Raw genomic sequence first — 12549 nt, 5'->3', positions numbered from 1 at the left:
TGGACAGGTTGGTCCCTTCACCTGATGAAGGCCGCTTGTGTTGTGGCCGAAACGTCGTGATTTTTGTTGTTTTAATTTTTTTACCTACGTGACTTTACCGAATAGAACCAAAGAGTAAGAATACCACTTATAATTATACACATTAAACAGGATGTAATTGAATGGAGTGGTGGCACTAGGAAACTGACGAAACAACCAGTTCAATTCCCAGCCACAGTTAACATCAGTGGGTGAAGAATGACCGACATGGTGTGGTGAGGCCTTCGTTTAAGCAGTGGGTTGACAAAACGCTGTAAATGATGAACAGTGAACACATTACAATTCTCCAGTGAACTGTTTATAAACACATGGTAAACATGCCTTTAAAAGTGGCAAGGAAATATACACTTAAGTTTACCTTTGGCTCCAAAATACAACTTGTTAAAATGTTGCTGTTGGGTGTCAATTGAAATTTTACATATCCACATATCTGTAACATTCCCAGAGTAAAGAACATGACAACTTAAACTGGACATATTTCCAGGTACATTCATGTTTATTCAACTTTTAAATACACTGCAAAATAGATTCAAAGCTTTCGTGACTGCAGGAATGACTCTTTGGTTCTTTCGGGTAAAGTCGTGTAGTAATTTCTTTCGACGAGACTTTACCGAAAAAAGTGTAACACTGCAAAATGTCATAAATGAAAATATTAACATTATCAAAAACAATTTTAATGAAAAAAATGTGGAATAAGTGGTGCAGAGCTAAAAGCAGCTTTTTTTCTTATATCCAAATACTGATTTCTAGAAGAGATCAGATAACGGTAATATATTTACCATATGAAAAGGGTTTATATTGCCATTTATAATGCAAATCAATTTAGAAAACACGTAATATACAAAGAATGGTTCATTTTGCAATTCCAATCATCTGCTGACAATTCATTGTAAAAGGGCCTTACAAAACATTTATATTACATCCAAAACAGTATTATCTGTAATGGAAAAAGATAAAAGGTCAAACATTGGGGCACTATACCGCATTACTAGCTTCAAGTTTATATTTTTGTATTACAATTGTAGCAACATTTTTTAATTAAACCAATTAACATATTTTCATCTCTGAATATGCATAAAAACTCGTGGGAAGAACCCAAAACTGTCTTGCATGCAATCACACTTTTTCAAAACACACACTTTTTACAAAGACCATATTATTATTTCTGCAATTATATATATTTTTTTGGCAGTTACAGTATATCCATTTTCCAATAAACATTTACATTTGGCGCAAAGTATTTTCAATTTCGGAAGTCATACAAGGCAACAATTTGAAGAGTACATTATCGGTAACTGCCTGATACATTTCAGGGTTCAATTAGTCCACCGCACTGGCTGCACTCTGCTAAGAGTTTTTGTCACACTCACTTACGACAGCATAGACTTGCTGCAGATTAGAACCCCAATCAGATTTCAATGCTTTAACTCTCACCATGACAACAAATAACTTCCCCGAATCACCTAATCAGTTTTTAATTGAATAGGTAGAGTGCAATGTACCATATACATCTTTAGCATCAAATATATATAAGGACGAAACTAAAATATTAAACAAATAACAAAATAAATAGACTGCTTACAACACTGGCTATCCTTAATTTTGCATGTATTATCCAACTTGTTTTGTACGTTTAACACGTAAAAAAACCTCCAACATTCTCGTCGTTTGCATTTGTTCATATCCCAACACATTGCATTAGATTGTAATATTCTTCAAATCGACTCAAATCCATGACACTGCTCATTTGTTGTACTTTCATATTATATCCTGCAGCTTTGAATATTATTTAAATCTGTGCTTCCAAATCTATGTGTGTAATCCTTCAAAGCTTATGCAATTTTATGTACAATTTAATTTTAAGTGAGAGGTTACGTAAAACAGCGCTGATGCAAAAATTATGGTCCTTCCAATCACGTAAAACTCTGGGTTGACATGATGCTACGAGTTGGTAATAGATGAAATTCATAATAAAAACAAATCATTACAATATAATACGAAACAAAACTTAGAAACACAGCACATCTTGTTTCCGTGAATACAAACTACTAAATTGATGGAAATAAGATTTACTTTTGTTGTAAGTCAAAAATCTTTGGGTCATACATGAAAGCCCATACAAGCAAAAAAGTGAAATGTTATGAACTGCGTAACATGGCCAAATTGATGCTGTGCCTTGCCTTTTCTTACACCGAGTACTCCATCCATGCTTTGTTATACGCAGGATACACGACTGCAATATTATCTTTGTCAGTCTTCAAACTCGGCAATCATAGTACTCCTGTTCTAGTCAATGCATAAGCTGTCTGTGCAATGAAAAATCAATCTGAAAAGTTTACCTCTTGAATTAAGGCCTTATATGGCTTGGCACATTCTTATCTTTCAGAACTGGTTGTTCTCTATGCCACTATCTGTAACCTTGAGTACACAGACACTGGACGAATACTCATCCTTCATGTTAAGGTAGACATTGCAGGGTTTTAGACCATTCTGTTTTTACTTAACTAAACAATTGAACCAAATTGTCCTGCCACCTAGGGACAATCACATCGAACGTTTTATTTTACACTCTCTCAATTGGGATATGTCGTGGTGTTTATTAGGCTGTAGTTTTCCATTTTTTCTACATATGTACTTGTTTATAGAGTTGTAGATGTATAGATGTAGCACTATATTACATGGTAAAGTGAATTTGGCCACCTTTTTGTGAAAGTAAATAAATTTGCTTAAATTAACATTATTTTCAAAGCAGAGGAAAGTTGGTAGTCTGATGCAAAGTCTTCACGGTTGTTTGCATGGAGGCCACAGGTAAATAACCGCACCGTGCAGCCCAAGTTTTCTTGGTCATAGATGTTCTTTGCCTGCCACCGTTAAGTCTGTTTGAGACGCTTGCATGGAGGTCCCAGCTGTGGAGACTGGGCCGTGGCCAAGGCACGGAAAGCATCCGCAACCAGGTGAGGGCGAGACAGAACCATGGACTTCCAGCCCGCCGTCTCCATTACGTCCATCGCATGACTGCAAGTACAAGTCAGGGTTAAGCGAGCTCCTAATAAGCAGTGTCTATAAGGATTGGGGCAAACGGTTAGTCTCCATTAAAAGGGACTGTAATGCAAATTGCCATGTAAGCATCATCAATGTTACGCAGCTCAGTGACAGTCACACTCTCACTAGACTTGCCTGTTTATTATGAAGTCAATGGCCCGGGCCTTCAACTGCTCTGCACTGTGCAAATCGGCCAAGATCAAAGTCTCCGCAACATTTTCCACCGACAAGTTTGTGCATAGTGCATTCTCGCACATCACCTTCAACCTCTCTAATGCATACTTGAGAAAAGTAAAAATAAAGTGCAATTTCAGTATTAAGAACACTATTTTCTCTACCTATTTCGCTTGTTTAATATTCCCTCACCCCATCAACTACTTTATAAACGCAGTATACAGCAGTCAAATGTTTGATAATTTTCTTAAAACATGGCATCAACCTTTCAGCATATTTATGTTTTAAGTCATGTATTTATTGATCTCTACTATAATTAGGGGTCCTTGTCCTAAACTTGATTATATTGGTTACAAAGTCATGCAAATTACAAAGGAGGTGAGATGTTGTTTTCCAAGAGCTTAAAGAGTTTGGTTGTTAAGCTGATAAACAATGCAACTGCAAGCCACCATATTTCAACTCTAGCAGAATATGAAACTTTAATGAACAAAGCTTAAACATGCGACTTTATACGATTTGTATTCTTATTTTATTACAATCGCTTTAGGAACTATTGAATATGATGTTCCAGAAGGGAGAGTAATGACTCTTAACTGATTATCTGGCAGATCTTCAGGAACAGCAGGATATCCGTTTCCTTAATAAAAGTATATTTGTTCCAATTTATTTCTATACAGCCATGCCACATCAAACAATCTTTTAAAACACTTCCCTTTATTTTATTACTAATTGTATCAATTGTTAATGTGATTAACAAAAAACCCTCAATACAAGAACACACAGCCAAATGGTTGCACTTAGGATAAAAATGCTGCATGTGAATGCACTTCAATGCACACGTACTAGCCTCTAGCATGGACTAATACCAGTTTGACATTCAATTCCATTGTGAAATTGCATGACAATTTATATTTTTTGTTGAAAATTCAATCATCTCCCAGGACATCAATTCCAAAACCTGAAAGCACTAATGTGAACGTCTGCATCATATACATTTGCTATTCATATTATTTGTGACATGAGCTTTAGAAAATACCTAAATGCTGTTTTAATTTCACTTGCGACCTACAACTGCATACCGATACATCACAAGGTGGTGCGATCTCATGTTAACATTTTAAGCGTGTAACCTTGTCAGCAGCGGCCAGCAGGTCATCGGCCATCTTCTCGAGGTTTGGAGCCCTTCCCGTATAGACAAAACGCATCATTTCCTTGAACACGTCAGGCTCCACATCATTAATCTCCACTCGATTCTGCAAGGTAGCAACACAATATATTCAAATTAACTTCGGCATATATTGGGAGACGAAAATATAGCATTCAATTAAATAAAATAAACATCCGTTATATCTACACAACACATGTAAAGTGGCTCCATTAAAGTTGTATTCAACTTGCCGATGACTATTTATTGCGCGTAATAAATCCATTCTTGACACACATGCAATGGCCTTCTGTGAAATGTTATATAAAAAATAGCTATAAAATACAATCTAACATTCCCTCGGAATGAATACTTTTTGATAATAAATGTGCAATGCGCCAAAAGAGTTACTAGGGTAATAGTTCAACATTTGACAGCACTCTCAAGAGATACTTATCAACCGATCCATTGTGACAAATGCACCTTGGAAATGTATGATCACAGTATTAATGTGCTGTATTAAGATTGCATTTAAAGATACCTTTTTGCTCTCTTCCATTTCATGTTCAAACATAGCATTAAAAACAAGTGACCGACCTGAAAAAGGTAAAGCAACTGTTAACAAATACAGTGAAACCTTCGATTGCGAGAATAATTTGTTCCGGAAACGTGTTTGTAATCCAAAGCACTCGTATATCAAAGCACTCGTATATCAGTTGTGATCACGTGACGCTCGGCAGACAAAGCGTATACGTACTACTCGTATTGCAAAACCTCACTCGTTTATCAAATTAATATTTATTAAAAAATTTGGCTCGTCTTGCAAAACACTTGCAGACGAACTTACTCGCAATTCAAGGTTTTACTGTACAGTTAATTGGAAAAACACCGGAATGTGGTACAGACACATTTAGATGTTATATCTAGAGATCAAATAATCTAGATACAAAAGAGGTACAATCCAGATCCATATTTTATTTCATATGGCATATCCATTACAGATTTGTCAAACATGGACGCAAATAAATGTCCAAATTAGAGGCTCAAAACCTACACCATAATTGCATTGTGTAAAATGAATTCCTGCACAACGATGATATAGTGAAGTAAATAAAAACGGAATAAAAACTTTAGCAACAGGATTATTAAATATGTTTATCTCTCACATAATACAATATTACATTTATATATATGTAGTGACATCGCGAATGTCATTGTGTAATGCCGGCTATAGAGAGGCACGGCGTGCGATGTATTAACATCGTATTAACATCGAGGGCACCACGTGGATGTGGGTGCAGTACCGGCCCGAGAGGGGCATGGTGAGCGCTGTCTGACAGTGCTGAGTGGCACCACGCTCTGCGTGCGGTGCCGACCCCTACAGGATAGGGTGTGAGAGTGCTGGCCATGGGAATGGGGTTACCAAGGGCCATGGCACTTGACCCCGAAGGACACGTGACCGGTAAAGTGTACACAGGGCCCCCAGGTGGGGGCTAGGGGTGGTCACGTGTCAGGGCCGGGAACCCGCTAGAGGATTCCAGAAGATGGTCGTGGCTAAGGGCGGAGCCACCCCCGCCACAGAGGATAAAAGCCGGGTCCCTGAGAGGGACCGGCTGCTGTTGTTCATCCTTAAGAATCTACGTCCTACAAGAGTCACCAACACGTGGACCCGGACCCCGTGTAATTAGTGTAGATAGCCTGGTGGTCCACCACCATAGGTTGTTCATGTGTTAAGGGGTAGTACCCCGTGTGTTGGTTGAAGAAGTGCGTCTGTGACTCAGTTGAATTCATTACACATATTTACTGATGTATCCTTTAACAAAAAGCATTACAAATTGACGTAAGCATTTGCCAGTGTTAGTTAATTAAATTCAGTGTAAAACAGGAAATGGCTGTAGTTGATTACCCCAAACTAATTACAGTATCATTAATTATATGGTTCTATTGTACACTAAACGACGCATGTGTTGCTTGTTGTGGCACAGACCTGCCAATACGGCCTTGTGGGCTTTAAACTCCTGGCCACCAACACGAAGCAGGCAGTCAGTGAAGCGGGAATTGTCCCAGATCTCCCCGAAGTCAACTGCCAGCCGGCAATCTGGTACTTTGAATGTACTCATGCTGGATTGACCAGAAATGTTCACGGAATCCTGCCCCACACTAACCTGCATAAACATCAACCAGCTTTGAGAAGGCATTTGATGATTTTTTTATACAAATCCTCACTTAACTTCACATTTTGCATGAAGATGTAGGCTTTGGTTCAATCAAGCAAGCAAATCTGCACAAACATCCTATATCAGAACAAGTGTTGTGAATAATGCCAAAATAGTGGTCCGTGAAATGTTTTTCATATTAATCAATTTTCATTCTATATTTTTGTCAAGTTATTTTACACTGTATAAACAGTTTCAACAGGTAGTGAGGCCCCTAATTATGGGTTCTGCACAGCAACAGAGGAAGTGAACAGCCCTCCTTGATGTGCTTCCTTTCATTATCAAAAATGCTTGTATTTTGTAAAGGATTTTAAAGGTAAAAAAATTTAATCTGGTGATTAAAAGGACCCCCCCAAGGACAATAAACATTTACATCAAACTGGCTGATGTCCGAGAATAGGAAAAGGAATTCATGTGGCGACATTTAAACAAAACACATTATGTAATACCTGACATTCTAGTTTATAAAAATGTCAAGGTTTAAATATAAACACTATCCAGAGGGAGAAAACCTAAAAAAAATTAAGCTTGATTATTTAATTGTTGTGCTATGTTAACTCTAGCACCAGTGGAGGAAAAAAGTGCTTGGAAAACTCATGTTAACAATTTCCTTGTATGGAACAGGGAAAGTAATTATTACAATCTTCAATTAAGTAGAATATTGACTCCAACTGTGCAATTGTAATGAATAAAATAGAAAATTACACAATAGCCGCAGCATGTCATACTTACTTCACCAAAGAGTGTCAGTTTGTTATCTGGAAGCAAGCTATTAGATTCATCAAGCAAAAAATCTCTTCGAATGAATTTTTTAAATCCCCAGTCTTTTCCTTGGACAAAGCGGTATGCTCGCGGGGTCTCTGTAAAAAAATAGGTTTCAAACAATACTCACCAGTTCTTACAATAAACTGTGGTAATTTCATGTAATGGGAAAAAAAAAACTTCATTATATTTTCAAAATGTAAAGATAGCAATGTATTCTAAAGCCCTGCGCCACGGTGGCAGTCAACTACCTCGCCTGGTATATAGGTCATGGGTTCGATCTCAACCCTGATGCCTGTATATTTGGAGTCTGCATGTTCTCCTTGTGCTTGCATGTATTTTTATCCAGGTCTTCCGGTTTTTCCCTCCATATTTATAAAAATCCAGAGTATTTGGCTGCTATGCATTTCCACACAATAAGCCATCTCGTTAGGCTATTGTTTGTGGCCAGGGCACTTCTGAAAAAGAGCTATGTACAGTGAGGAAAAAAAAGTATTTGATCCCCTGCTGATTTTGTACGTTTGCCCACTGACAAAGAAATGATCAGTCTATCATTTTAATGATAGGTTTATTTGAACAGTGAGAGACAGAATAACAACAAAATCCAGAAAAACGCATGTCAAAAATGTTATAAATTGATTTGTATTTTAATGAGGGAAATAAATATTTTACCCCTCTGCAAAACATGACCTAGTACTTGGTGGCAAAACCCTTGTTGGCAATCACAGAGGTCAGACGTTTCTTGTAGTTGGCCACCTGGTTTGCACACATCTCAGGAGGGATTTTGTCCCACTCCTCTTTGCAGATCTTCTCCAAGTCATTAAGGTTTCGAGGCTGACGTTTGGCAACTCGAACCTTCAGCTCCCTCCACATATTTTCTATGGGATTAAGGTCTGGAGACTGGCTAGGCCACTCCAGGACCTTAATGTGCTTTTTCTTGAGCCACTCCTTTGTTGCCTTGGCCGTGTGTTTTGGGTTATTGTCATGCTGGAATACCCATACACGACCCATTTTCAATGCCCTGGCTGAGGGAAGGAGGTTCTCACATGGCCCCGTCCATTTTCCCTTTGATGCGGTGAAGTTGTCCCGTCCCCTTAGCAGAAAAACACCCCCAAAGCATAATGTTTCCACCTCCATGTTTGACAGTGGGGATGGTGTTTTTGGCGTCATAGGCAGCATTCCTCCTCCTCCAAACACGGCGAGTTGAGTTGATGCCAAAGAGGTCCATTTTGGTCTCATCTGACCACAACACTTTCACCCAGTTGTCCTCTGAATCACTCAGATGTTCATTGGCAAGCTTCAGACGGGCATGTATATGTGCTTTCTTGAGCAGGGGGACCTTGCGGGCGCTGCAGGATTTCAGTCCTTCACGGCGTAGTGTGTTACCAATTGTTTTCTTGGTGGCTATGGTCCCAGCTGCATTGAGATCATTGACAAGATCCTCCTGTGTAGTTCTGGGCTGATTCCTCACCGTTCTCATGATCATTGCAACCCCACGAGGTGAGATCTTGCATGGGGCCCCAGACCGAGGGAGATTGACAGTTCTTTTGTGTTTCTTCCATTTGCGAATAATCGCACCAACTGTTGTCACCTTCTCACCAAGCTGCTTGGCAATGGTCTTGTAGCCCATTCCAGCCATGTGTAGGTCTACAATCTTGTCCCTGCCATCCTTGGAGAGCTCTTTGGTCTTGGCCATGGTGGAGAGTTTGGAATCTGATTGATTGCTTCTGTGGAAAGGTGTCTGTTATACAGGTAAGCTGAGATTAGGAGCACTCCCTTTAAGAGTGTGCTCCTAATCTCAGCTCGTTACCTGTATAAAAGACACCTGGGAGCCAGAAATCTTTCTGATTGAGAGGGAGTCAAATACTTATTTCCCTCATTAAAATGCCAATCAATTTATACAATTTTTGACATGCGTTTTTCTGGATTTTGTTGTTGTTATTCTGTCTCTCACTGTTCAAATAAACCTACCATGAAAATTATAGACTGATCACTTCTTTGTTAGTGGGCAAACGTATAAAATCAGCAGGGCATCAAATACTTTTTTCCCACACTGTAGCTCAGTGGGCCTTGCCTGGTAAAATAAAAATAGTTCAGTTTAGCTTTTAACTTCAAGGTAGATGAAAATCAGACCTGGATTTAAGTGTATGAAGATATAGTTCATATGGATTAGGTGAATGTGTTTGTGTATTAATAATGCTTGTCTTTGTAAACATGGTTGTGTGACGTGAGTTACATGTTCAAATAAACCTACCATGAAAATTATAGACTGATCACTTCTTTGTTAGTGGGCAAACGTATAAAATCAGCAGGGCATCAAATACTTTTTTCCCACACTGTAGCTCAGTGGGCCTTGCCTGGTAAAATAAAAATAGTTCAGTTTAGCTTTTAACTTCAAGGTAGATGAAAATCAGACCTGGATTTAAGTGTATGAAGATATAGTTCATATGGATTAGGTGAATGTGTTTGTGTATTAATAATGCTTGTCTTTGTAAACATGGTTGTGTGACGTGAGTTACATGTTCAAATAAACCTACCATGAAAATTATAGACTGATCACTTCTTTGTTAGTGGGCAAACGTATAAAATCAGCAGGGCATCAAATACTTTTTTCCCACACTGTAGCTCAGTGGGCCTTGCCTGGTAAAATAAAAATAGTTCAGTTTAGCTTTTAACTTCAAGGTAGATGAAAATCAGACCTGGATTTAAGTGTATGAAGATATAGTTCATATGGATTAGGTGAATGTGTTTGTGTATTAATAATGCTTGTCTTTGTAAACATGGTTGTGTGACGTGAGTTACATGTTAACATTACCAAAGACAACACCAAAGCAAATACTAAGAAAAAAACATGAAAGTTTAAAACAAAAAGATAGATTTAGACTCTCAGAGAAATGTTAATAGCCTTAGCAAAGCACAGTAAATGTATGGATGTCATCACTTAAAATAGTTATCGCGCATTGAAAGAGTATCCTGAAAGTAATAAGGCAATTATAAAACAAACAATATGAACCACTAAAGCAAGGTAAAGGAGAAGTGTGAAATGGGATGAAAATGCCAACCTTTGTAAAACCACCAGAAATGAATAAAAAAATGGATGAGAATACAAACAAAAATAATGAAGTTGTAATAAACAGTGAGTGCAAGCAGAAAAAATAAAGCCGTCACTTGATAAATTACAATGGAATAACACATGGTGAAGATTGTAAAACTAGGAAAAGAAATGTCCGTGAATGACAATGTCCAGGTACACTAAGCAAAATAAAATTATTATTGGAGGGTCAATATCATGGAAAACACAAAAATATGCATAATGGAAACTCCTGAAGGTGGAACAGGATCAAGATCACTTTTGGAATATGAATTTGATAATGAAAAGTTGCAATGTGCTACAGGATGAAAGATTCCAATCTAGTGCATATTACCTACTATGAAACACTGATTACAAATAGAAACACTGACAAATGGAATAAAACTACAAAGTACACAAAGCGTGGAGAGAAGTATGTTGAGAATTACAGTGAGAAACTGAAAGAGGAACACGTTGGTCAAATCAAAACGGCAAATTAGAGACATCATATTCACTGTTGTAAATATAGATTGGGCTTGGACAGGACACATCGCTAAATGGGATGGTTGATGGATGAGACTAGTGGTCGAATAGGAAGAAAAGTAAAGTACATGCCCAAGACGATGTCAAACGTAGACAAGGAGATATTAGATCAGCTCATGTGAAGGATGAGGGATGGTGTTCGTAAGGTTTATAAAATGTTTCAAGCAGTCGATAAATAATGGCTGATTATGATATAATCCTGTTACCAAATACACATATGACGTGAATTGATACTTTAATACAAGTAGTTTCACCCATAGCCTTGGTTTCCTCTCCCTTGGCATTAAGAATAGAAATCTTGAACTTGGCGTAGACTTCACTCTTGGGACAGCTGACCAATAACAAGGACAACGATAGGTAATCTTTGCTCTCTTCGTCAAAACCCTCGGGGTTTATGCGTAGGCACCTGATTGAACATATGAACAAGACATGGTCGTTAATATTAGGTGTGTATGTACGCGCAGACTACATTACTAAAACAATATAGTATGAACTAAAACATGCACTATGCAAAATTGTTCTAGTAAAGCACCTCCGTGAGCATTGTGATTTTTTTTAATGTCATAAAATAGCCAGAATTTACTGTACCATTTCAATGTATCATTGGTGCCTGCTGAAAATGTAGAACTCTTGAGAACTTGGCCCATTTCTTCAAGACAGAAGCTGAAATTGTTGATGGTCCACATATAAGAGAACTTTACGACCTTAACCTGAAACACACGAGCACATAACAGCTATAAAGCTCATGCATTACCATAAATACATGACCATTGACAAACCCTCAAGCATTTCACCCACACATCTGAATATTGTGCTCAAAAAACACAAACTGTCTATAAGGAAAGAAACATTACTGTAAATGAAAGGGTCTTATTAGTGTTCTGGGATTACCTTGCATGTTCATTACTGCACAGCGTTAACACAACAAGTCTCAACATGTCATAGATTAGAGTGTGCAATAAAAGGCCTTTTTATTTTTTTATTTGATAAAAACTGCTGCCCCTTTTGTAAAAATACACTACCAGTCAAAATCAGAGACAATTATCTAGTATAATGTTGTTAGTGCAATTCTATGAACTTTGCAATCTGATGTACAAAAATAGCCTGTACAATGATAATCCATAATTGCACTTACACATAATTATGAAACCATTTTGGATGGCTTTGCGCGATGAACAAAAAAACGTGTAAAAGTTAAATACATTAGCCATGCGCATACTTTGATCGGCACAAGACGGGAGACCCGTTGAATGTGATTGGCCACAACAGGGGAACAAGTTACCTGTGTGTAGCACCAGCTTTCTGCGATGGGCACATTGGACATTTCAGACGGAGGTGGAGGGCTCGGGGCCCTGGACATGTTTGCATTGAATACGAGGGAAGTGACATCATCAGGTGACATTAAGAGGGAAGTGACATCAGGAGGTGACATTAAGCAGGAAGTGACATCATCAGGCGACATTAAGAGGGAAGTGACATCATCAGGCGATATTAACATGTAAGTGACATCATCAGGCGATATTAACACGTAAGTGACTACGAGATTACGAGTTAAATGT

The 12549-nt window shown here is 38.1% G+C and overlaps 1 protein-coding gene across 2 annotated transcripts; it reads right to left on the bottom strand.

The window, feature by feature from the left end:
* Positions 1–512: 512 nt before the first annotated feature.
* On the bottom strand, positions 513–12384 carry LOC142918253 (speckle-type POZ protein-like). Of its 2 annotated transcripts, none has more exons than XM_076062383.1 (9): positions 12273–12384; positions 11579–11700; positions 11245–11396; positions 7348–7475; positions 6387–6564; positions 4941–4996; positions 4386–4508; positions 3217–3362; positions 513–3054 (listed from the first exon to the last, which is right to left on the bottom strand). In XM_076062383.1, the coding sequence occupies exons 1-9, from the start codon at positions 12348–12350 to the stop codon at positions 2910–2912; spliced, it is 1128 nt and encodes a 375-aa protein (XP_075918498.1). In that variant the 5' UTR covers positions 12351–12384; the 3' UTR covers positions 513–2909. The 2 variants fall into 2 exon arrangements, with proteins under 2 accessions (XP_075918498.1, XP_075918499.1); XM_076062384.1 differs by lacking the exon at positions 12273–12384 and adding an exon at positions 12126–12232.
* Between the last annotated feature and the right edge of the window lie 165 nt (positions 12385–12549).

The sequence above is a fragment of the Petromyzon marinus genome, unplaced genomic scaffold (assembly GCF_048934315.1).
Source record: "Petromyzon marinus isolate PM22_M1 ecotype Great Lakes invasive population unplaced genomic scaffold, UKy_Petmar_22M1.pri1.0 PM_G_Scaffold_59, whole genome shotgun sequence".
NCBI classification, from domain to species: domain Eukaryota; kingdom Metazoa; phylum Chordata; class Hyperoartia; order Petromyzontiformes; family Petromyzontidae; genus Petromyzon; species Petromyzon marinus.
Note: the sequence above shows the minus strand (reverse complement) of the source record. Positions and strands in the feature narration are given on the sequence as shown.